The 26,141-nt window shown below is 46.3% G+C and overlaps 2 protein-coding genes across 9 annotated transcripts in view; one reads left to right on the top strand and one right to left on the bottom strand.

The window, feature by feature from the left end:
* Positions 1-1,953: 1,953 nt before the first annotated feature.
* Positions 1,954-12,821, top strand: M6PR (mannose-6-phosphate receptor, cation dependent). Of its 3 annotated transcripts, none has more exons than XM_077921103.1 (7): positions 1,954-2,221; positions 3,710-3,882; positions 6,201-6,361; positions 6,477-6,586; positions 7,483-7,613; positions 9,742-9,868; positions 11,225-12,821. In XM_077921103.1, the coding sequence occupies exons 2-7, from the start codon at positions 3,725-3,727 to the stop codon at positions 11,345-11,347; spliced, it is 810 nt and encodes a 269-aa protein (XP_077777229.1). In that variant the 5' UTR covers positions 1,954-2,221; positions 3,710-3,724; the 3' UTR covers positions 11,348-12,821. The 3 variants fall into 3 exon arrangements, with proteins under 3 accessions (XP_077777229.1, XP_028567889.2, XP_077777230.1); XM_028712056.2 differs by having other exon boundaries at positions 1,955-2,139; XM_077921104.1 differs by having other exon boundaries at positions 1,963-2,053.
* A 2,049-nt stretch (positions 12,822-14,870) lies between these two features.
* Positions 14,871-26,141, bottom strand: part of PHC1 (polyhomeotic homolog 1) — a 30,374-nt gene continuing 19,103 nt past the window's right edge. For 3 of the 6 annotated variants that reach the window (XM_077921100.1, XM_028712966.2, XM_028712961.2), the window contains 9 exons: positions 25,254-25,755; positions 23,632-24,419; positions 22,553-22,715; positions 21,812-22,020; positions 21,471-21,585; positions 20,873-20,981; positions 19,670-19,817; positions 16,465-16,696; positions 14,871-15,884 (listed from right to left, as the gene is read on the bottom strand). In XM_077921100.1, the coding sequence (XP_077777226.1) occupies positions 15,730-15,884; positions 16,465-16,696; positions 19,670-19,817; positions 20,873-20,981; positions 21,471-21,585; positions 21,812-22,020; positions 22,553-22,715; positions 23,632-24,419; positions 25,254-25,755 (2,421 nt within the window). In that variant the 3' untranslated portion in view covers positions 14,871-15,729. The remainder of the gene's footprint in view (positions 15,885-16,464; positions 16,697-19,669; positions 19,818-20,872; positions 20,982-21,470; positions 21,586-21,811; positions 22,021-22,552; positions 22,716-23,631; positions 24,420-25,253; positions 25,756-26,141) is intronic. The other 3 variants (XM_077921102.1, XM_077921098.1, XM_077921099.1) reach the window with 2 other exon arrangements.

Raw genomic sequence — 26,141 nt, forward strand, 5'->3', positions numbered from 1 at the left:
CAGCGGAGGCTTTGGGGTCTGGCCTACTGTCTCTTCAGGTCATGCTCCTGTCACCAGCCAAACTAATGGAACACTCTTACAGGCCCCATGGCCTCCTCCGGCACTGGAACAGCTACACAGCATTCCCAGGAAGGGGTCCTGGTGTTCTGGGACTCACAGCTGCTCTCTTGTAAGCACCCGGTATAGCAGAGTAAAAGCAGTGCAGACAGAGTTGAGGAGGTATCAGGGCATACCTACTTTATTTCTACTAATTACAGAATAAAGAACATAACAAACACATATGAGAGGAGCAGCCCTCGTACAGACATCCTGTCTCGTCGCAAGACAGAGCAGAAAGAAAAAATACATCATCAATCTTTATTACGGTCCAGAGACCCAGCAAATCGTTACAAAGCAATACACAATCCATACAGCCTACCTCCAGGTTAAACAAGCATTTTGTTTAGAATAAAGGGATCATTAGTTCTTGCAGGTTGAGAGGAGTTCCCTACCAGGACAGACTTTGCTCGTGTGCTCAAGACATTGATTCCATAAAACATATTTTGTTGCACGGTGCAAAATATGAGCAAGCCAGGGCTGAACTGATACTACCCTTGCTGGTACCTTTCCTGGGAAAGTCAGAAGCTCACTATGTCAGGTTCCTATTGGAAGACGGGACAAAGGCTAGAACATGAGCAGTGGCAAAGTTTTTATCGGTGGTTGCAAGAAAAAATACAATAGTACCAGAGACAGAAGTCACACAGACTGGCTTCCTTTCTCATGGAACAGAAAGTAAACGTGAATCAGATGATCCTTGCCTTGCAATGGGAGGAGCGAAATGCCACAGCTGCCTTCGAAAAGCAGCATTACCCCATTTGCTCTGACAACAGTTGACCTCCATAAAGAAGCAAGGGCAGCAACTGACTGAGGAAATGAGGAATTTCTGCTTTAGAAATAGAAACATGACTCTTGTTGTTGCCAGGATGAGTTGATGGAACCACTGAACCACCATACTAATATAAAGGGCAGGGCATTTTGTGTTATGGTCACCTGGAGAACCCATACTTCTTTTCTACTTGTTACAGCTTCTCTCCATTTATAGCCTCACCTTGCCACCCTCATTAAGGCAGCTACAGATTTTGCCCTTCCTCTGCAGACCCCTCCAATCTCAGTTGCGGTTAGAGCGTTTTTAATTTGCATCATTTCCTGGACTAGCACGTGCAAATAAGCCACAGCTGTGTTTCCCTTCATGAGAACGGCAACAACTTCATAAACATAAGCTAACAATTGTGAGTTTCTAGTTAATGACCATAATCTGTGCACGTTCTTTAGGGGAAATGCTGATTTAAGAAAAGAAGAAGCTAGAATTATGTAGGAGAAAAGCAATTGTTGAGAAGAGGAAGGGGAAGGAGAACCCCGTGCTAAACTTTTGAGCTGCTTGGCGTGAGAAAAGTGCGATATAAAAACGCGAATACGTTATTCATTTAAATCTTATTTATTAAATTTGTATACACCGCCCTTCATCCAAGGGTCGCCGAGGCGCCTTGCAGCATTTAAACACCCAAAGCGCGTAGCATAATAGCAAACATCACAATAACAGCACTTTATTTTGTTTATTCCATTCATATAATAAACGGTCAGATATTCAAAGTCTGAAGGGGAGGGAGGGGGCCTCGTGACAACCCCGTGACAGCCGCTGAAGAGCCAATGAGAGCCGCCCTCGCCTTCACCCGCCTCCTCCATGTCGTCGTCGACAAGACCAAGAACTGGAACGGAGGCGGGTTGGGCCCCGAGTCGCCTGTCACGCCGAAGCCCCTCCCCGAACCCGCTCCTCCGCCTCTCATTGGTCAGGTTGCAAGCACGGGAAGGCGGGGCCGGAGGTAGGTGAAGGCGAAACGACTCGGCGAGCCGCTTCAACCCGATTGGACCAAAACCCTCCCTTACTCCGCTTCCTCCTTCCGGTCGACAAGAGGATGAGCCTTCGGCTGTACTGCACGGGTTGCTGCTTCCTCTTCCGCTTGTGTAGCATGACTGGTCACGAGCCGCCCTCCTCTTCCTCCTCCTCCGGGCTCCGGTAACGGCTTCGGGGGCCGGCGACAGGCGCGGGGAGGAAGGCCGAGACGCGACGTCGAGCGCCGCAGTGGGCCGGGGCAGCCCCAGGTGACGGCGCCGCTCCCCGACCCTGCTCCCCTTCTCCCCTCAGCCGCACCTCGCTTGCTGCAGGCTCCGGGGGGCGAGAGAGGTGAGGGGGCGGAGGGCATGTGGGGCCCCCACCCCACCTCCTCCTCCGAAAGCTCCGGTCTCGCTCCCCCCCCCCCCTTTGAAGAAGCCTGGCGGCAGTCGAGTTGTGGAAATGGCGGGGCTTTGCAGGCACTTGGGGGGTGGGGGGGGTCAGGGAAGGGCTTTGCAGGGCTGAGGTAGAGTAGAGGGGGTGAGCAGCAGGCGGCCTCGGCGCCTGCCATGCCGAAGGGCGAACCCGTCGCAGGGACACGCGCGCTTTTCGTTACGTCTGCACGCGAAGCGGGGCGGACACGTGAGCCGTAGGCAGGTGGGGGCCCGGTGGCGCGTTCCGCGTGGCGCTCTGCCCCCGCAACTCGAGTGACGGGAACGAGGCCGCCTCAGCAGTTTCGTCCCACCCCCGCCGCCACCTGTATGCGGCTCTTTCCAAAGCTCTCTCCACCCATCTCTGGCACAGATTCTTTGCAATTCTGAGCACAAGGGCTGCCTCCTCCCCTCCTAACCCCAAATCCTTAGGATTTAATGTTTGGAATGCTGCATCCCCGAAACATCCATTTCGGGCTATCAAGGGTGAGAGTGGATTCTCAGTAACTGAGAGGATGTTGACTTTTCCTGGACTGATCTTTCAAAGCCCACACCCAGAGTTAGAGCAGAGAGAGTCTTCCAAGGTGAACTTTTCCAACATGAAAGGCTACGCTCAGGACCTGAGCAAGATGACTCTGCAATGGGCAATTTCGCCAAAATGGAGCTTTCAAGTATACGAATATGTATTAAAATTTATCAACAAAGTCAATGGCATTTTATGAGCTGCTTAAATTTGGCCGTGCTGTACCCGTCCTTAGAAAGAAGGTGACTATTCATGCATCAAAGACATTAAGCCAGCCTTCGTTCGCAGAATACATTCGCAGAAATTATCATGCAGCCCACCTACATTTGGATGGCTTGAAATGTAAAACAAAAAAGCAAAATGCACCTACTGACTGATTTCTAAAAGCTTCCATGTGTGGTCTGAGTGAATCATCATTTATGAGATGCTCACTTCTTGTTTTAATGATTAACAACATAAAAATAGCATATGACAATGCAGAATTAACAACAGTTTCTGAGAGTGGTTTGAGATGAGACATAACGATAGTAAGAAACACTGAACAGAAGATGTACTTCATACATTTCAAAGAGGATGTGAAACATATCTGTTGGGGGAAATAAGGGTTCAGCCTACTGAGTGGATCCAGTTGGCCACTCCTGCCTTAAGTAGTGAATTTCCTCTCTCTCAGTGCCAAATTATTGCAGGTTGTCATTTATGTGAGACTAATATCCCAGTTGTCTCTTAATTCAGGACTGTGAGATTGCTTATAGAATGTCTACCTTTCCATGTAAAAGCCATAATGAAAAAGTAGACATTGATTGTTCAGTTGATCTCTGCAACTCAGGTTTCAAATGTCAGGCTGCCATATTAACGCCTTGTCTACATCTGTTCACCTGCCCTTAGACAACTGCTTGTAGAATGTTCCTGGCTCACTGTTGCTTCCATGCTGTGCTGCTAGCCCTCATAACCACTGTGATGGCAAAGGACAATGAATGTGATCTACTTGGGCAGGAAGGCAGTGAATCCACAAAAGAAAAGAAGCTGCTGGAGAGGTTGACGCCAATTTTCGGCAGAAGGTACAGTGCCTGTGGCTGATTGACTTGTTGGGGTGGCTTCAGTGTAGCCGATGTCAGGAGCAATTGCTCAAGAGGGATTTTTGAGTCACTGCCCTTGGGGAAATATCCAACCACCTTAGCTGCTTGTCAGGCCCGGCTAGTGTCAACAAGTGATTCTCATAAGAATTCTACTTGCTCATACCGATTGCGTTCCTGTTGTGAAAAGATGGCTGCTGAAGGAGTTTATCCCCCCCCCCCCCCAAATAAAATTAACAGCTCATTGGCAATATTCTGTTGTTCATGAGGCCTTGTGGACATCTGGTATAGATACTTAATGCCCTTACTGAGTAAGTCTCCGATATAATCTTCAGATGTTTTGGGACTACAATTCCCGTCATCCTTGACCACTGGTCCTGTTAGCTAGGGATGATGGGAGTTGTAGTCCCAAAACATCTGGAGGGCCAAGTTTGGCCATGCCTGAAACAGCACCTCTGTTCTTGCACTACTTGAATAGTTTCCCCACCAATCCGCATTACAAAATCTACAAAAGGAAATATGCAGATATTCATTATTGACACCTGGGTGAGCAGGCTGGGAAGATTAGGCATTAACTCAGCTTTTGGTCTCCAGCTACTTGGTGTGGCACCAATCCCAACTGGGTTGGGAAGAGTCACAGCTGTAATCCCTAAGGAGGCCAAACCCTACTGACTAGATTTGAGGGGTTTTATGGTGTTGAGTCATTGGAACAGACTGGGGATGCTGCCGGTCTCTTGTCCACCCCATTGCATGGCACTTCCTTTGCTAACCTGAAGGTTACCTTGAGCATGGTGTTGGAGAATCCTTCCAGAGTGGTGCCACGTACCTTCAACACCCACTCCAATTCAGCCTCCAGTGAACTAGCGTGGGACCTCATAGCCACCTGGACAACCATAGATTTGTCCTGATCAATCAGTGGTGCAACCCATGTGTCCAAACAAACATACTCTGGACCTGGTCTTTGCAACAGAGAGGGATAGCTTGGTTCAGTTGATTGTGGGGTTTGTAATGAGGCCGTTGTCCTGGATGGACCATTTCCTGATATGGTTTTATTCCCTCTGATGGTATCACCAATAGGGATGTAGGGCCTATTGAGATGGTCCACCCTGGAGACTAATAGACTCACAAAGGTTCCTGAATACTTTGGGGGATTTTCCAGCTGAGATGGCTGGCACTCCTGTTGCGGCTCTACTCTTGTAGAACAGCAAGATGCACTGGGCCATAAACACAGTTGCTTCAGGGGTCATCATTGCAACTGGTGAGCATGCCAGGGTTCCCTGGTATACTCGGGAACTGCATGATTAAACAGGAGCGGCAATGGCTAGATTGTAAATAGTGCAAATCCCAATGCAACACTGACCAGATACAGGCAAGAGTACTTGGTCATGCATACCGCATGGCAGCGGTGACGGCAAATAAAGTGTGCCTCTCTGCCACCAGAGCCTCTTCAGTCCAGCAGGGCTGTTTCAAGTGGTGAACAAGCTGATTACATCTGCCCAACATAGGGCATCTCTGAAGTTCTGGGCACCAGGTATAGCAATACCAGATGACAATCTAACTCAAGATTTGTTGGCTCAGTGGAGAAGCTGGTTATAGGAGTTTGGCTGACTGACCCGTGCCCATCATGTCTTACACAGCTATCCAGAGGGGATTGGTGGAGTGGGCTCAAGGATTGATCAGTGCCTTACTGCAGAAGGGGGATGTGCTGCCTGCCTTGAAGGACCAGAAGGACCCTTCAGAGGACCAGAAGTGTTACATTACAATTGCCTGTTCACAATCTTGGGCAAAATTCTTGAGAGGCTGGCGGCAAGCCACCTGCAGGCATTATTGGAGGAAGTAGATTAATCCGAATGGATTTCAAACTGGCTTCAGGCCCAGAGACAGGCATTTGGGGGATGGCTGGATGTGAGTTTTCTGTATCTGAAGCTGTATTGTTTTACTTAGATCAGTGTTTTCAGCTTTTGGATTTTAAATACAGTTTAATTTAATTTGTATTCTTGTAATGAGCAGGTAACAAATAGTTTAAAAATAAATAAATATGGAGATACATGCTGATCTCCCTTTTTTCATGCCTCAGGATTTGGGGTGTTTCTCATTCACTTTAGAGCAGAATTTGTAGAACGTGATTTTTTAAAAAGTTTGTGAAAACCTCTCCTAATGGAATTTGGAATGAAAGAGGGTTGGCTGGTATAGATGCTCCTTAATTTGAGTGGGAAGGACTATTGTTAGGATCCCTCCCACCCCCGCAAATGTGTGAGCAGCAATGTTTGTAAGGCTTCTCTCTGTGGCATCTCCCTCTGCAGTTTTGAAATTGAAGGTGAGAGTGAAGGTGAGAAATACACCTACAAGTTCCGGGTGTGTCGAAATGCTAGCAATAAGACCAATTCTGGCCTGGTGCAGATCAACAATAAGCAACAGACGATGGTGTTGGGACGAATCAACGAGACCCATCTTGCCAGTGGAAGTAAGATACATTTATCCTTCAACAACTCTTATGCATTGCTCTTCCAATATCTTATGCATTGCTCTTCCAATACCACATATGCCTCACAGGGTGTCTTGGTTTTCTGCCTTGGCAGGTTCATGGATTTTACTGACCTATAAGGGGGGAGACCCCTATAGTAGCCACTGTGGGAAGGAGCCGAGAAAAGCCATAGTAATGATCACCTGTAACAAGAAGACACTAGCAGTGAGTAGCTACTGGAAAGGGTTATTAAAAAATAATTATTCCAGGGTATATTGGCCAATGGTTAGGAGTCACTCCTCATTACACTATCTCCAGTATTAATCAAGCTGAATAATTTAAGAGCGGAATTAAATGCTTGGAAAATGAGATTTTTCAGCTTGGCAGGAATACCACTATGCTTGAATTTGTATGTTGGTGGGAGGGGAAAGGCTGCTCACTTAGAAAATGAACACATTTTGAAGAAGGGGTAAAGGTAAAGAGACCCCTGACCATTAGGTCCAGTCGTTACCGACTCTGGGGTTGCGGCGCTCATCTCGCTTTATTGGCCGAGGGAGCCAGCGTACAGCTTCCAGGTCACATGGCCAGCATGACTAAGCCACTTCTGGTGAACCAGAGCAGCGCACGAAAACACCGTTTACCTTCCCGCCAGAGCGGTACCTATTTATCTACTTGCACTTTGATGTGCTTTCGAACTGCTACGTTTGCAGGAGCAGGGACCGACCAACGGGAGCTCACCCCGTCGCGGGGATTCGAACTGCTGACCTTCTGATCGGCAAGTTCCAGGCTCTGTGGTTTAACCCACAGCGCCGCCCGAAGAAGGGTAGTCCAGGGCTATTGGGAGGGCAGGGAAGTTCCTGTTGTAAAGAAAAAGTCAAACACAGAGCCTCCTACTAGCATTTTAAAGTACAGCCCAGGAGACCTACAGCATATATTTATCTGAACATGTATCTCGCTCACTCAGAAGTGGGAGGTGGCACTGTTAGATGGTTCTTGAAGAAGATGAAGGACACTGGCGAGCATATATCTCTGGGGAAGGGCGGAACTTTGTCCCTGTATATATTTAAGGTGATAGATGTATTTTACTGGCTTCCATGAGTCTGCTATCTTCCCATAAACAGAGTGGTTTCACCATGGTGTCAGAAGAACGAGAAAAGATGGAGGAATGCTTCTACCTCTTTGAATTAGAGAGCAGCTTGGCCTGCCCTCCAGAAGACTCTCACTTAAGTATTGGCTCTATATTGCTCATTACGTAAGTTTGTCTAAAAGTTTTAATACTCCATCTTCGGTTTAGCAATTTCCAGGGTAGCTTACATGCATATTCTTTTTAAACAAATAAAACGGGATTTAAAAAATGAAAATAACAGTTAAAACTGAGCAGCATCAGAGCAACTTGAGAGATAAAAGCTATTCTGATAATATAATTTAATAGTGCCTTGTTTCAACAATAAGTTCTTTACTTGGTGCCGGAAAGGCATGAGATTTGGTACCAACAGCCTGGTGTATATGTGTACAATCATAAGGCCTGTACTTTGGACTGGTTGAAATTTCAAATGTGTCCCCCCATTCAGTGCATCATGGCAGTGTAAGTTGTATGTCACCAGTTCATGAATAGTGGCTGTTTCTTTTCGGGTGAGAAGGTGGGCACCAGACTTAGAACGTAGACGGCACTTCACGCCATAAAAAGGTACAGCTTCCGGGTCATGTGGCCAGCATGACTAAGCCGCTTATGGCGAGCCAGAGCAGCACACAGAAATGCCATTTACCTCCTATTTATCTACTTGCACTTTGACGCCATAGATGCCACTTAAAGGCTAGATCTTAAAAGCATTCAAAGCTGCGAAGTGCAATCCCATCTAAAATAGGCTGGGAACTACCTCTCAAAACAGGCACACACCCTACCAACAAGTATCTTCACTTTCTCAGGACTTGGCGAGAAAGTATGCCAGATTTTCAGAATATCTCACCTGGCAGTTCAGTACAGATTTTAAACAGAATTGGGGACAAAGCTTTGAAGAGTACCAGTGGTATCGGATATTAGTATTCCCAGTGTTGCCCTTGTCAACTGAGCATACACGGGAGAAATGAAACAGTGGAACACATTGTCCTCCATTACAGAAGGGTGCCATGGTGCTGTTCCCTACTTTCAGTGCCTTATTAGAAAGGGTCTAGAAAAGTAATCACCTGAAAGTTTATCCATGAGACACTTTTCTGTAAATGCGATTCCACAGAATCAGGTTTTGTATTGAGCATAGGGTGAATGAAGTAAAGGTCTTTGGCCATGGGGAATAGGGAAAGTCAGTCGCTTTAAGACAAAAGAATACATACGTAGTTAGGGGCACTGGCTTTCTGGTAAATATTTAGTCAGGCATGACAGTATGGCATGTGTTTATATCGGAGATTTCCAAACTTTTCACGTTGGTGACACACTTTTTAGACATGCATCATTTCATGACACAGTAATTCAGTTTTACTAGCAAACCAGAGGTTAAACTAACTCTTTTCCAGCCCCAGGAGGAGTGCGGGGAGCATTTGTGGGACACACCTACACACTGCAACCGACACGCTAACTTGTCACGACGCACAGTCTAGAAAGCTCTGGTTTATATTATACATGTGACAAATGCCCTGGGCCTTGCAATTTCATAGATGCACAAGAGAGCCTAAATTACTGCTCACTGTTTAGACACGAATTATAAGCACAGCTTCTGATTGGGCTTCAGCAAATCTCACAAGATGTTGGAAGATTTGGATGTTACAAACGGATACAGTGGTACCTCGGGTTGCAAACTTAATTCATTCCGGGGGTCCGTTCTTAACCCGAGGCGCGCTTTCGCTAATGGGGACTTCTGCTGCCTCCGCGCTGCCAGCGCACGATTTCCGTTCCTATCCTGGGGCAAAGTTCGCAACCCGGAGCAACTGCTTCCAGGTTAGCAGAGTTTGTAACCCGAGGTACCACTGTACTGGGAAATAAACTTGCACAAATGTCCTCAAGTGTAGCCTGCAATTTAGCTTCCCTAAAGTGTACCCATTTTCCTCCCCATTTCTGGGGAAATAATTTGCCTGCCATAATGATCCCTATTCCCCATTCCCTTCCTATATTTTATGCTGCTGTGTATACTCCGTGTGATACCTAAGAACCATTAAGCCTAAAGTTGTACACATTGGGCTCTCCTCCGGTTGCTCAAAATTAGAATTTGACTAGACGCTTTAGGAGTAACACATATTACACCATAAAGGTTGGAATCTCCTATGCCAGTCAGCCTCGTTATAAGTTCTTAAGCGATTTGTAAGAGAACATCAACGTGTTCTGAGTTTTATTAGAAATCATCATAGCTTTTGCCTTCCTGGTTTGTTTGTATTTTGACATTCTCTTTCAGGCTTGCTCCACTGGTTGCAGTGTACCTCATTGGGGGATTTCTTTACCAGCGTCTCTTGGTGGGAGCAAAAGGCATGGAGCAGTTCCCCCACTTGGCCTTCTGGCAAGATCTGGGCAACCTAGTGGCAGTAAGTAGCAAAAGAGACAAATCCGTACAGCAGCAAGGGGCAACCTGTGATTCTTCCAGAGTTTGCATCTGATATTATGCACACAAGCTGAGTCTGCCTGTGCCACAGAAAAGGTATACAGTGGTACCTCGGATTAAGTACTTAATTCGTTCCGGAGGTCCATTCTTAACCTTAAACTGTTCTTAACCTGAAGCACCACTTTAGCTAATGGGGCCTCCTGCTGCCGCCGTGCAATTTCTCTTCTCATCCTGAAGCGGGTTAGCGGAGTCTGTAACCTGAAGCGTATGTAACCTGAGGTACCACTGTATGTGCATTCAGGCATTTTGATGAATCTTGTTTCAACATCTTGTTTTAAGCAGGCCTGGGTAACCTCCAACCTGTGGACCAATCATAGCCCGCAAAGCCATTTTCCTCATGACATCAGCTGATATGTGGGATATGTGGGAGGATGGGATTGAATCCTGACAAACACCATCCTGATTCAGGAGCTGGTTTGCATCAGAATCTCGCTAAAACGAAGGACTTTCAAACAGCCCAGTGCTGTTCTTTGAAGTCCTGACAATTTGGGCTTCAAAGCACAGCATCACCTGACACCATAGTGATGCCCACCTGTCGTATTCAGCCCTCCAAGGGAAGGAGATAAAAATGGCCCCTAGACAGAAAAGGTGCCCCCACCCCCATGTAAAGAAGCCGCAGTGAAGCTTGGGGACCCAGCTTGTTACAATTTTTTAAGTGCCATTTAGTATGATGTCTAATGCCAGACTGTGATTAATCTTTACTAATATTTGTTGATAAAAGCCACTCTCAGAGCCATGGTTTGAAATTGCATTGTGTCAACTAATAATTTGAGATTACCCAGTTTGCATTCGGACAAAATGATATACTGTTTAATAAGATGGAAGCAGAGCCTTTCAATTCCTTGCAGCTGCACTGAACGAGAGGGAGTTCATAAAATGAAAGTTTGTTCTGGCTAAATAAACAGATTTATTGCATTGTGCAAATATAGCTATTGTTTTTGTTGGAGATTGCAGCTAATAAATTCCTGTCAACGGGCTTCCCTTCAGAGTTGCCTGGGAGGCAGTTGACACAGCCTAGGCTTGTTTCCTTGTGGGAACTTCTGAGCTGACACTCTCATGCTAAGCTTTTAGTTACTAGTTGCCTATGCAAAGCCTTTAGGTACTTTGTGCTTTAGGTACGGCAGTTGTGCTTATTTGGCTGCCACTTCTTTCTATAGTCCCTTCAGCATTGAAGTCCTCAATTCATGCTAAGAGGTGGAATCTGGATGGAGACAGAGGTTAATACTGCAGTCGCTATTCGTGGTCTGGCATTTGTACATTAACCTGTGTGTGTTTACAGGATGGCTGTGATTTTGTGTGCCGGTCGAAACCAAGGAATGTACCAGCTGCGTATCGTGGTGTTGGTGATGACCAACTAGGAGAAGAGTCTGAAGAGCGAGATGACCATTTGCTACCAATGTGATCTTTTCTTTCTTTTCCTTCCGTTTGTTCACATAAGCGGGTGTCACCTGGTCGCTTCCCCCTCATCTTTCTTGTGATCACCCCCTTAAGCTGCTTGCTTTTTACCATGGCTGCCCTGTTTTTCCTCTCCTGCTATGAATGAGTACTGGGACTGGGGCTTGGGGTTTTTCTGAATGTAAATCTCTGGTAACAAAACTTTGAAATAGGGGGACTGGACAGAGCCCTGAAGGGCAAATGCCTCTCTAGATTGCCTGCTGAGGCTGATTTTCCTCAGCTTATGAAGAAGTGTTTGTAGGTTTGGAGTGGAGCAGCAAGGGGAACTTCAGTATGTGAAATTAAAGGGAAGAACCTGAAGGTGCAGGGAAATACTAGTAAGCCTTGGGTATGGGGGGTGGGTAGAGTGGCTGGGATTGAGTGCTTTTACATATTTTGTATGGGCTTTATTCTACAAAACACTGGATTTCTATTTTCAATTATTCATTTGTACATTTTTCTTGAAAGGTGAGGGAGCTTTCCTTGCATTTTCAGATTCACCCTTTTAAGATGCAGTAGACAGACAGTCTGGAGACTCTTTCATCTTAAAGTATGAATTAAAAGTAGATTTGAGGTCTTTTTTCCAGTTGCTGGTACATGATGATGGCAATAATATGTATATTTTGCTATATGGCCTGAATTGAAATAGAGGCAAAGAGGAAAGAAAGTTTCTCAAAACAGCAGGTGCACCTGAGTGCAGTCCCTGCATTATCACCCCTTTAACTGCTTTACGACAAAGAGGAATCATCTAGCTTTAGTTGTTGATGTGCTTATGGCGGAGGTTGAAAAATAGAAGGAAGACCAGTCCTCTTAGTAGTTCAACAGGGGAATAAGGAATGAAAGTCTGTCTGGGTGGTTAGTCAAAATCCTAGCCACAAAAACCTATGGAATAAACTTTTATCCTTCCAGACTAGTGCAAACATCACTGCTGGTCTGTTCTCAGTAGGGATGTTAATCTAAGTTGCACCTTCATCTGCTTCCTGGAGGGATTGGGACATGATAGGTCTGTTGCTTTAAGAGATTGCTTTCTCTACTTGGTGCATGCTATGCTATCACCTACTGAAGAGATCAGAGCTGCAGCTCAAAAATATTCCTTACTTTTGAAGATAAGCCATTTACAGTTCAAAGTCTCCTGAATTCACTAGTAACACCAGCTATCTCTTGTGAGGAATAAAATATTTACTTCGTAGGGAGAGCTGGTGGTTCAAACTGGGCAGCGATCTGTGGGGTACACAGCAGGGCAGAATCTCTCCTTTTCTAACTCAAGAGCAGTGATCCGCTCTCCTGCCGGAATGAAATTAGATAAACAAAGCTGCATCAAGTGTCTCAAGTTCCCTCCAACAGGGATAAGGTCACTGCAATGGTCACTTTTTCATGGTGGTGTTTAAAATAACTTTGTACAAAGACACAACTTTAAAATTAAAATGGCTTGAAGCCCTGAACTGTGTGTTTCTGAGTTAATCATAGACTGCAGCTAGGATCATGCTGATGGGAGTTGGAATTTAACAACATGGAAGGGGTGGAGGTTCCCCTCTCTTAAGTCAAAGAACGCTGCAGCAAATTAACCTTGTTAAATACTACTTTCCTGTTCTTCCTGCTCTCCCAGCCACACAAGGAGAGGGAACATAGCTCAGTAATCAAACACAGAACTTGGCTGGAGAGTGCTTAAATTTCAGTTACCTGTATCTCTAGTTTAGAATTCAAGGACTGGGAATATCAACTACTGTATTGGCCCGAATATAAGCCACACCTTGAAAATTGAAGGGGGGAGGAGGAAAAATGACAATACCCAGGCTACTTCCTGGGGGGGGGTGCCACTTTGCTGACAGCGTAAGGTCATGAATAAAACATGCTCTCAAAGGCTGCCTCAGCCACACCTTTTTGCTTAGTGGTATAGTGTTATTTAAACTATTCTTGTAATTAAGAAGTATGAACCAGCACACACAATGAGATGGCTGCTGCTTCCCCCGCCCTTCCTGTAATAGCTATTCTAATCTCTTCAATTCACACTAAAATGGTGATCACTTTTAACTAATGGCAGAGGAAATCCGAGCACATATGACTCTCCAGAGTACTCGAGAGATATACTCCTTGTGGTTAAAAGCTCTCATTTGTTAGTGATACTAAACTGTGTTCAGATTTGGGTCATTTTGGAAAACAAAAAAGGTATTGGGACCCCTAGTTAGACCACCAAGCACCGCACACCAGCCTGTATCTGACATCATGGAGTCTTAAAACCCAAGCACAGTACTTTACAAGATCCAACAATCAGCTGCCCACCAGTGCTTTTCAGGTTGATTTCAAACCTTGTGGGCAAAAACTGCTTGCTTGATGTCACTGTGACATCAAATAACAGGTGGACAGTCCATGTCAAACTTGGGGCAGGAGGTGGGGAAGATAGCCTGGTGCTATAGAAGGAAACTTGATTGAGCCAACAGCCCAGAAAGCTAAGGCATGAATCCCAGCTGGTAGGCATGAAGTAATACTGCCAAAACTCTGGTTCCCTCTAGTGGGCTTTAAAAGGCCGTTTAAGTTGTGAAAATACTACATACCCTAACATACAAAAAGTTTTAAAATGGCATTTTGGCAGACAGAACTTATTAAACACTATTTCTACTAAGCAGAAGTAAATATGCTTAAGCTGAGCTTTATGCCAAAATATTAAGCACACTTAGGTTTGCAATAGAAATGAGTAAACTCCTATAGAAATATATGGAAATCTCTACAAATGATTGCAAGGTAGGTTTAATTGTTTTAAACTACTATACTCCAAGAAATATTGCTAAATCTTGTTCAGTGTTCCAGAACTGTAGCAGAGGACATACAGTTTCAATCTCAGATTTGAAGTTAACACAGTTAACAAATTTCAGTATCCTTAACTGCAATCTACAGTGACAAATATCACACCTAGCTTTATAAGTACAAGTAAAGCTTTCTCCATAGCTCCCCTGCTCAGTACATGTCTCCCTCCTCAAATTACACTGCTTTAAAAAACTGTTAAAAACAGTTGTTGGAAAAAGGAATGGAAAAGCACATCCTTGACCAAAAGCCATGGCTATCATCCAGCAGGTACTGTAAACTGCCCTAAACCTATTACTGGAAGAGTCATACTTCAAAAGGGGTAATGATTAGTACTAGATATCACCACTGATTGGAACAAGCCTGAAATATGCAAGCACAGAACAGTGGAAACACCTGCCCTAGTATAAACTGTGAGACACAACATAAAATTTGAAAGGTACAGACTTTGAGACAGACATACAGGTTACATCAAAACTTAAGATTTTGAACATGCTCTGTATGAATTGTAACAAATCCCTTTTGTAGTTAAAAGCAAAGCTGTACCCTACTTTTGAATGATTTAACATGAACAGCAACAAAGCTGGCCTTCATTTAAACCTGCCATACATCTCTCCAAGTGAAACTATTGCACTGGTGTATCAGGAAAGTCGGGGAGCAAAACAAAATCAGGCCACGAGAGGACCGGCAACTTAATTTTTGAAGCATTCTTTTTACTGAAGAGAATATTTGTATAATAAACAAAAATAAACAGGCTTCTGACAGGAGATACAAACCTGCTAGAAGAAGCTTTGTCCCATATGCTCTCGGGGGGAGGGCAAGATACAAAACTAGTAAAAGAAAAAATTCAAAAGCAAGATAGAAACAAATGGTGCTTCAGTACAATTGGATTCTCCTTTGGATATTGAATGGCATCTTCCAACTCCACAAGACATGTAGAATTAAAGTTTTTTCTTTAAAAAATCCCTTGATATCACAGAAGTGCTCGTGTTGTCTTGGCAAGGGTCCTATTTAGGCATGAATAAGCTCCAATCCTTAAGTGATCCAGAACACTTTTGAGTGTTCTGTATGGGGTCAGTTTGCTACTTCCACGTGACGCTATGAACTGAGAAAGGCGTCATTTAAAGGACCTTCCAACTTCCCCTCCCTCCCTCATCAAGAGAACCCATTCCCAAACTTCAGCACTAACTGGTTCCCTGGAAAAATGAATCTGTGTAGAAGGGGAAAAGACCGCATGGGAAGGAAAATGAGAAAACAAAAGCAACTCTAATTCTGAGAAGAGGAAGGGTCCTTCTCAGCCCTTCCTCTGAGAAGCCTCACCAGAGAACTCTCATCATCCTTGCTGTATTGCCACCAGAACGATTCAGAGGCTAATTTTCAGGCAACACGAGATACTCTTGAAGAGGTGTTTCAAGGCCTCCTGGGGAGATATACTTCCTCCATGTAGCACCAAGACTGGCTTTTAAGAGAGGTCAGTTTCCCTCCATTCAGTGTTGAGAGCTTGAAATGGTCCCCGCGCGAAGAGGGGGAGAACTCTGGCTTCTTGCGTTACTAGGTCTCTTTGAGGATGTTGATCTTGGCACAGATCTTGAGGGCAGGACCCAGCTTGATATTCATGGCACTCATGAGGTGCTCTTCCTTCAGTAGGAGCAAAGCCTGACCGTCAATCTCCTGTGACCGAAACTCCTCCGCAATCTCCTGGCAGCCTATAGGATTCAAGAAGCAAACAAAAACAAAAACAAAACTCCTTGTGAGATGTCAAAGAGGCAAGCAGCTGATGTTTGCATCAAATCCCTTAGCAATCTTAATAATTCTCACAACAGGTCTGAGGTGAGTGACCAAAAGAATAAAGGCTTGCTGAAGGAAAGCTGGCTGAAACAGAATTTCCTAGGCTACAGCTCACATTTTCAGTGATTATGCTATGTTAACAGATAAGTCATCTATCGTCATGACCTTCATAATTCCTGGAGCACACAGAATAGTGTTCATAGTACAGTAGTACCCTGGAAGTCGAATGGAATCCGGGAAGTCCATTTCACTTCCAAAACGTTCAGAAACCAAAGTGCGGCTTCTGATTGGCTGCAGGAAGGTCCTGCACAGGACGTTTGGCTTCCGAAAATTGTTCAAAAACGAACACTCACTTCTGAGTTTTGATCATTCAGGAGTAAGGGGTTCGGGATCCAAGGTATGACTGCATATTACCGTTCCACAGACTGAAACCTCAGTTATACCCAAGCAACTTGTTGTCTAATCTCACTCCTCCTCTTCTGGTGGTGTCAGACTCACCTTGCAGAGATGCAATGAACTCATACACTTCCTCTACACTCCAGCGGCTGGGGTTGCTGGAGAGGAAGACCGGGTTGATGCCATGGAGGTCAGGGGTAGGCTGAGACATGTTGGAGCTGGCAAGGTCTCGCTCTCCATGACTAGCCCTCACTGAAAGGGGTCCAGGAGATGTTGGAGACAATGCTTCATCATAACTGGAGTTATCAGATCCTCTACTTGAGTCTTCTTGGCCCTGAAAGATGCAAGCACCAGAAATAAGAGGGGGGGGGGATCCTTAGGTGTGTGTGTGGGGGGGGGGGGAGTCATTGAAAAAACGTAAGATGATGCACAAGACCTGGGTTCCTATACAGTCCCTTTACTGCTTTAGTTGTTGCCTAGCAAGTATCTTGGGAGCAGTTGCACTGCAATTAGACTGTCAGAGAAACAGTGACTGCATGACTGGACACTCTTAATTGATCATGGTAATGAACGTGGGTTGAACGAAGTCATCAAGTACATACTGGGCCCAAGCTACTAAATATTCTAGAGCTCAATACCTGTTAACTTCATCTCAGAGATTGAAAATGTACATACTCTGGTACACTGAACAAGATTTGGCAATACTGACCATTTACCTGGCTTGGTGTTCTTCTGTCCTTCCTTTTTCATAAGGATGGCATGTCCATTGTGTCTTTTTCTAATTAGACATCTTTGAGAGTATCCAAATAGTACATCACCAGGGATTAAAGGTCTCATCTGATGTACGGAAAATGCAATATACTATGTCTGAGCGTAAGCATACACCAGACATAGGATATTATTTTTTTCTTACGTCAGATCACACCTTTAATAAGATTTGACATATTGTTTGGATACTCTCAGAGATGATTGATTAGAAACAAAACACAAGGGACAGAACAGCACAAATGTTGGTTAACTCAGGCCAGCCTCTCCAGGTTGGACTACTGTTCTAAAATCAGTGCAACCTACTTATTTTTATACAGCCCCTACCCATATTCCCATCAACGAACAGTGCAATCTTAGTTTACAAGAAGGAGCAGGACAGGCACCTGCTGATAGGTAGATTCTTCTTGCTTATTCAGTAGTTATCTAGAAGAAAAGTGCCGAGAACATGTATGGACTGTGGGAGCAGAGACCAAGTCCAGTAACTTAACATGTTAAGAGTCCACAGAAAATTGCCATCTGCCCAGTAAGCGCAGAGGAGAAAGGTGTGCAAAGATATAAGGAGGGGACCATCCCCTTTGTTTTTCAAGGAGATAGATGTTGCTATGCAACTTCCCTGGATCTTTTACTGGAGTCAGAATTCATTATAAGCACACAATCCACCTCAAAGGGTATGTCTTAGAAGGGGAAAAAAGGATTCCTAACATGTAGAAGAATATTTATTATGGCCCTAGGCCAGCATAAAAACATGTTCGTGTTCCTCATTTACTAAGGGATAGAAACAAAAACACTTGATCTCTGACCCAAGGATGTGTGTAAGGTAGAACTCAGTAATCTCTAAGCAGAAAGACTGGGCATCAGAGGGGCTTATCCAGAAGATCCCACCTGTCCTCTAGTGGTGGCATTAGAGAACAGCAGTTTACTTATTATGAATTAAGTAACAAATGTGCACTCTCCTCCACTGAAGTACAAGATTCTCTTCACCAAAGTCTAATAACTTGGAGTTTCCACCTGTCTTGGGAATTTTTCTCATGGTGGAGTGCATATAAACCCAAGTGTGCCATAAGGCAAAGCTGGCCAGATTTAATCTGGGTTTTAAGTCTCCAGTTCCGGGTTTTTAAATATAAGATTTTGCTTGGCTTTAATATTGGAACTTACGCCACTGACAGACAACTGTGTAACCGTCAGGATGGCATATGCTGTAAAGGCAACATTTTCTAGCCCTTATTTGAGTTGGGAGTCTGTGGTCAACACGACTGGAGACAAGTCTTGTGTAATTTGTGGGTTGGTAGCTCCTTTCTGTCATGCATTCCCTAATAATTAATCCCCATTCAACAAACTTAACCACACCAGAGACAAGCACAGCCACTTGGGCATCTAGTGTAGGAGCTTATAGAGGACCATACATTCCTTCAGCAAGTTAAAGGTGTGTCTTTACTCAACAACTACAGTTCTGGAGGCTCGAAGATTAGGCCACTGTTCTCTCAAAGGAGCCTCAAAAGTTTCAAAGAAGGCAAGAATCTAATCTCTATCTTTTGGAAATATTTCCCTATTTCCCCTAGGCTTCAGCCAGGTTCTGTGGGGTCTTAAGTACAATTCCAGTACTTCAACGGCCTTAGCAAATATTGCCCTCATTTCCTTTTGAACTATTTTATTGATGGCTTTAATTGATGTTTCTTTTATACTTGTGCTGTGGGTAAAACCTCAGCGCCTAGGACTTGCCGATCAAAAGGTCGGCGGTTCAAGTCCCCGCGGCGGGGTGCGCTCCCGTTGTTCGGTCCCAGCGCCTGCCAACCTAGCAGTTCAAAAGCACCTTCGGGTGCAAGTAGATAAATAGGGACCGCTTACTAGCGGGAAGGTAAACGGCGTTTCCGTGTGCGGCTCTGGCTCGTCAGAGCAGCGATGTCACGCTGGCCACGTGACCCGGAAGTGTCTGCGGACAGCGCTGGCTCCCGGCCTATAGAGTGAGATGAGTGCACAACTCTAGAGTCTGGCAAGACTGGCCCGTACGGGCAGGGGTACCTTTACCTATGCTGTTCTTTGGGACGCGGGTGGCGCTGTGGGTAAAACCTCAGCGCCTAGGACTTGCCGATCGTATGGTTGGCGGTTCGAATCCCCACGGTGGGGTGAGCTCCCGTCGTTCGGTCCCAGCTTCTGCCCACCTAGCAGTTCGAAAGCACTCTTAAGTGAAAGTAGATAAATAGGTACCGCTTTATAGCGGGAAGGTAAACGGCGTTTCCGTGTGCTGCGCTGGTGCTGGCTCGCCAGAGCAGCTTCGTCACGCTGGCCACGTGACCCAGAAGTGTCTCCGGACAGCGCTGGCCACCGGCCTCTTAAGCAAGATGGGCGCACAACCCCAGAGTCGGACACGACTGGCCCGTACGGGCAGGGGTACCTTTATGCTGTTATTTATATAAGAACGGCAGGAGATAAATATTTTAAGCAACAGACTTAAAAGACCTCCAGTCCCTGCTAGATAAGCCCCTCACAGCACCATGCTGTCCTAGGCAAGGAGGAATGAGGGATGGAAGTATACCCTTACCCGGTGACGCTTGCCCTGTATCTTGGCTCGGGCAATCTCTGAGCTGCTGCGCCGAGGCCCCCGTCGTCGTCGGGCATAGTTCGCTTCCTGGAGCTCCTTCATTTTTTTCCTTTGAAGCCGAAGTTGGTGACTGCAGCCCACATTGTACCTGGCACAAGAAAGAAGGAAGAATAAACGAAGCAAGGCTCGTTTGAGAATTCCTCTGCAAGCTGAAAATTCTAACGTGCTAGTCCTTTTCCAGCAAAACAGTTTTGAGTATGGGGGTGCTCAAGCCCTACATGAAAAGTCGTTTATGCTTCAGCCATCTAACCAGGCTTACTGAGATCTTTCCATCAGGAGGCAGAAGCAACATACAGCCTCTAAATTATTACCCTCTAAATCTGGGCTTGAGGAATCCAACGGGAAAGGCAACCCTAATACCCAGGGTAACACTGTCTGTACAGGTTTAACCTCAACTTTCAGACTTGCTTTCCAGGGAAATAATTCATTATAAAGGTGCCTGAAACATTCTAGGTGCTATTCAGAAAGGGTACTTATTGAAAAGGTACTTCCTCTTGAGAAGGTGGAAGGAGGCATCCGTCCACTAATGGGATAAGTCCCGGGGGGCAGGGAGAGGCAAAGAACCACATAACAACTTTTGTATAATGTCCCTGTCCTGTCCAATTAGTGGAGTGATCCTAGGAGATGAAGACTTCCTTCTGAAAGAGCGTCTCCACCTTTTTTGCCCGGACACTGAGGTCCAGCACCAAGGGCCTTCTGGTGGTTCCCTCGCTGCGAGAAGCCAAGTTACAGGGAACCAGGCAGAGGGCCTTCTCGGTAGTGGCACCCGCCCTGTGGAACGCCCTCCCACCAGATGTCAAAGAGAAAAATAACTAGCAAACTTTTAGAAGACATCTGAAGGTTATTGTATTTTAGTGTTTTGTTGGAAGTCGCCCATAGTGGCTGGGGAAACCCAGCCAGATGGGCGGGGTATAAATATTATAAATATAAATATTCTACAAGTGCTCACTCAAAGGAGGTGCAGAGGGTAACCACGTGGCAACAGGCCTTTTTCAGTGATTTTATCCTGATACTGGTCATTGACCACAATAAAATGACTTGACTTTGCAGGGGTGGCTCCCATCTGTGGAATGGTATCCCCAGGGAAACACACCTGTCTCCATCATTATCAAGTTTCAAGGAGAAGTTTCCAAGCGCCATTACCTCTTGGCACACGTTACAGAACAGAACCTTTTGGAACCACGAAACTGATTGGCTGGGCCGTATTTTCCGCAGAACTCGCATTTCAGCAGATTCCCTTTCTTGTCTTGCTCTGAGGAAGCAAGAGAAGCAGACACTTAATAATTAGTAAAACAACTAGCTTCATTAACCAGCAACATCAGAATGCAAGCTTGTCTGTTTGATAGCAAGCTATACTCTCTGTTGAAAGCCAAGTATGGGAGTCTCCCCAGAGAGAAAGAACTGGAAACCCCATTAGCCATTAGCTCTGCAAAGCTGTGTGTAACAAAAGCACATCCCTTGTTCACCTATGCTTATTTTGAGAGTGTGAAGTGGTGCTCTTCCTTATTCCACAGATAAAATGGGTAGCGCTTCAATATAAACTATGTGATCCAATACAGCACCTCCACTCCTTCTCCTTTCCCCTGGGCACCCTTTCAAGAAAGACTAATTCTAGGCATTTGGTTTGGCCCCTCAGTAACCTACATGTTTGACAAAGCTGGAAAATGTGAACATAGAACTTGAAAGACCTTTACCCGACCCTACTCCTTCTCATCGACTACAGTCCCTAGTGGAGACTCACCTGCAGCAATGCTTTCCCCTCCTGGGGAGTTGCTAGGCTGGTTCTCAGTTTGCCTAGAGGGAACTCCTCCCTGAAGGGGCTTTTCAAATTCTTTTAGGAGCTGAGAGCAGCTCACCTGCATTCAAGACAGTGGAAGGGGGAAACCCGAGTCAGAAAGCAACTTTGTGCAAGAGTTTCATTGTCCGATGCTAAGCATGCTTCAACTACAGGACTACTAGAATTTCTTTCCTGGCTTTAGCTAACATAAGCCAAGTTAGCAAACAGATCATGCTGGCAGAACAAAGAGAGAAAGAAGCAGAGAGCAGTCCCTGCCCTAGATACCCCAGGCTGAACCCTCTTACCGGAAAAGGCTCTGCCCCTTCCTGAATGACAAAGCCCTCTATGATGTGCGTAAGAATCTGAGGCTTGACAATGGCTTGCGGAGGTTTGGAATCTCCCGTCTGGCGTGACAACATGGCTAAGGTAGGCATAGGAGCAGCTGTAGGAGTGACAGAGCTGGAGTCACTTGGAGGTGCATTGGGGGAGGCACTGGGGAGGGACTCAGATTTCTCTGAAATAACAGAAGCAGCATTAACAAATTAGACCCATCTGAATTCTGTATGCAACTATGCAAATTATGTATTTGCAAATTATGTATTTGCATACATTAAAAAAAATAGGCAGAATTGGTTTGGTTTGCGACATCTGTGGACTGCAAGTGTTACTGTATCAGCATGGCTTGCGTAGGGCATGCAGAGCTGGGCAGAGAAAGCTGCAGATGTCCACCATGGCAGGATAGCTCCTGCTCATTGTCAACTTCAAACACACGAGATGATCACATGTTGACCAAAGGCATTCACAGGACTGCATTTGTGAGCCGTGTAAGGAAGAAAGTTAAGCCATAAAACAAGTCCTGATCCAAATCATTTCCCCCAAGATTCAGAAGCTTCACCTGTGGTTTATGTGTGTGTTTTAAAGTTATACTCCATCACCACGATTCCGCTCTGTGCACAGGGGCATTCTAGTCCATTTATACATTCCACCCTGAATCTGCCACCAGGCCTAACTACTTATTGACTCTACAGGGAGCAGGCAGAACTTACCCCTGTTCCCTTCACCTCCAAGGCCCCCCTTATCTTCTGTGGCTTTGGGACTCTCTGCCACAGGAGACGACTTAGCAGGCAGGAGAGAAGGTGGTGCACTGGCGTCATCCCTCTCCTCTTCCGATTCTGCTTTGCGCTTGACTGCCGACGTCTGTGGTTTGCTCTGTGTGGGAAGATGGGAAGGGACATGCAGATCCAAGAGAAGGAAAGAAATAATTCTATCCCAGACACTAAATAGGCAGCGAAATGCTGCTAACCTCCATAGGCTGCATGCAAAGAGATGCAAGAGGACATCACAGGACAGGGATCTGCTTCTTCTTCACGCTGCATTTCCTTGCACCCCCCACCCCCCAAAAGCCATTCCTGAAGGTCTGGAATAGCATGGTACTAGTTTTGAGAATTCAAGTGACTGAAGGCAGAAAATATGAAATGGAACTGCACCACAGTGGGTATGATCTACCAGGAAATTTTCCTACAGTGCCTTCATGAAATTAAACAAGAGCTGCAATGTTGTTCGAGTGCAGTAACTTTGTGGATTGGGGGGAAAGGCCTGATAATGGATGGAACCACTGGGTGAGCTGCAAATTATGATCTCCCAAGAAGTGCCATGAGAAAACCTTCCCAATTGCTTTGCCACCTTCGAAAGATCCCTATCCAGATGACGGCATTTCACAGCTCACCCACTGTCTTGTAAAAAAAGATTGGGAAACGCTACCTGGACACCACAGTCTACAGTCCGTTCCTGGTAACCAAGGCTACTAGGGAGTCTGTGAATTAAGCAACATACTAAGACAAATGCAGTTCATAAAACAGCACACAAAAAGGTAAATAACCTTCCTGTTTAGCGGCTTGCCTAGGTCACCAAATACAAGAGGATTGTAAAACAGCAAGCAAGGAGACCACCAACCAAGCATGGCAGATAGACCATATGCTTTGCAGGCCTGACTGTACATGGTAAAGGGAGTGACTCTCAGTTACTGGATAGCTAAGGCTATGTCATATCCCAAAGCCACATGTGTGAGCAAGTGCGGATTTTGCCCCCCCCCCCCATTCCTGACTGTACTTGTGAGGTAACTTACAGGTAACTGGACAGGCTGCACGTAGTAGGCAGATGTTTGTGCCTGAGCCATGACGGGAGAGGAAACTGTATTCTTCACCTGGGTCGTGCCCTGGACCTGGGCCACGTTGACCCCCGAAGTGAGCAGTGGAGGAGCTTCTTGTAGAGGAGGAGGAGAACAAGTAGAAAAGGAGGCAGAAGAGGTCTGGGACAATGAGGATGCCGTGTGGGCCTGGGACACCGGCTGGACTACGGCTGGCAGGCCCCGGGGGGCCTGCACTGCTGTGTTCATCTGCGGAAGACCCAGTGCCTGAGCCTGGCCTGAACCTTGCTGGCGGCTGCCAACAACCTGCACTGGGATATGAGGCGGGGGCTGCTGGGACGCCGACATTTTGGCGGCCCCGAGCTGCGGAGACTTGAGGGGGGCTATGGGCGGCTTCGACTGAATGGGCACAGGCGTCTTAGTAGCTGCCTGGCAGAGGTTCTCCTGCTGGAGCTGCACCGGCTGAGGTTGTGACTGCAGCATGGGCTGGACGACAAGGGTCTGGGCTTGCTGTTGGCCCTGGAGGGGCGGGGCCTGCTGCTGAGCCTGCGCTGGCCCCTGCTGCTGCTGGGCCAGGGCCGGAGCTTGCTGTTGCTGCTGCTGCGCCAGCTGGAGGTGTGTGGCAGTGTGCAAGAGCTGGGACTGGCGGTGCTGGAACTGCTGCTGGTGATGGATGGCGATTTGCTGCTGGATCACCACTTGCTTCTGGAGGTGGATCTGTTGTTGCTGCTGGATCAGCGAGTGAGGCTGGATTTGGGTATATGTGGCTGTAAAGTATTTAAAAAAAACAACAGTATTATGACACACCATCGGGGTGCACACCACTTTATAAAACAATTTAGGCAAAAGAGACCTACCCCAAGAAAACTGCAATCTTGGGCAAGGCCAGGCCACAAGGGTAGGAGGCGAGCAAAAGCAGGTGAATACACTTCAGAGTGGGGGATACGGTTGCTTAGTGGCAGAGTGCAGTCCCTGGCCCAAACTCTGGCATTTCCAGAAAAGGAACTAATGTAGTAGAGCTGAACAGGACCTCTGCCCAAGACCTTGCAAAGCTACTGCATGCATCACAAAAGTGGTACCTGCAGGCACCCAAAGAGGTCTTCATTGACACTTACTCCTCTCCCTCTGCAACTGGATTTGATGGGGAAAGAAGAAAACAAAACTTTTTTTCAAAGCCAACTGGTGCCTAGGGGTTTGGGAGGAGGCACACCGTTGTGAGGCATGTGTGGTGCCCATGACAGTTTCTCTGGAAATATGCCCAGAAGCCCAAAAGGGCTGGCGTCCCCACCAATACAGACTAGAAGGATAAGCAGAAGGCAGCCGTTATATGCTTCACATCTCAGTAATAAGCCATCAGCGTAAAATGAAGGAAGTGACTGAGAGTACACTTCTCCTCTCCAGGGCATATTGACTCCAAGCCAACTGCCCAACAAGAAGCAAGCAGTGGGCTAAAATAGATTGCGGCCAATCTGCCCTGAGCCATCCAGCAAGGGGCTGTACAATTGTGAAGATGGTGAGCCTGGTTAAGGGGTACATGGATGAAGGTATCAGTCAAGTCACTGGAAGGGTCGCCAGTAAGGAAAGCATGAACTGTCACCTACCGGAACTGATCAAGGTCTGGCTTGGGGCTGGTGTCGCTGTCCTGGTCAAGTTCATGCCTACAGTCTGTTGACCATTACCATCTGCTTCAGCCTTCTTTGCTGCTGCATTTTCTCCTTCCGTCTGACTTCCCTGGCTCACAGTCACTGCCTGGGCAGCAGAAGCCACCGGTAAAGGCTGAACTACACCAGTACCCTTCCTCTGGCAGCTGCCCCCTGGGCCGGATGAGGCTGCTTGGCTCAGCCCGGAGGTAGTGTGGCTCCCCACTGAGGATGCCACAACCCCAGAGATGCCATTGCTTCCCGCTGCCCCTTGACTGAGATTAAGTGACTGGCCTACATTGCCAGAAGCGGCTTGAGTCACTGTCAAGGTCTGGCCAGCATGGGTGGCCTGGGGTAGTACTGAAGACTGGGAATTCCCGGATAAAACAGCCTTTGGAGCAGAAGCCTGGAGCTGTGCATTAGCTGCTGAGGTCTGCTGACTTCTGACAGCCAAATTCTGCACCTGGGAAAAAATGCAGAGAGAGAGATAGAAAAAGAAAAAGAGGGGGAGAGAGAAATAAATGACTCATTAGCTTCAGGTTACAAGAGGCAGGGACCCCTGGTATCTACTCTGGCTTAACCAGCAGTAAAAACTGACCATGCTGAACAGCTGTTAGGAAGCTCTTTTCACTTTTATTTTGGTGCTGCACCCTTTGTCTTGCACCCAAAAATAAGTGTCACAAGGTACTACAGGGAGTGAGGAATCAAGCTTTTTTATTATTTGAAAGGGATCAATCCCTTTAAAATCGCAGCTCGTTTCTTCCTCATTTTCAGTAAAATTAAAGATCTCATGGCACTTTCTGCTTAAAGAAAATCCTTTTAACTCAACCCTGTGCAGTCACCCTCATT

This window comes from Podarcis muralis, chromosome 17, assembly GCF_964188315.1.
Source record: "Podarcis muralis chromosome 17, rPodMur119.hap1.1, whole genome shotgun sequence".
NCBI classification, from domain to species: domain Eukaryota; kingdom Metazoa; phylum Chordata; class Lepidosauria; order Squamata; family Lacertidae; genus Podarcis; species Podarcis muralis.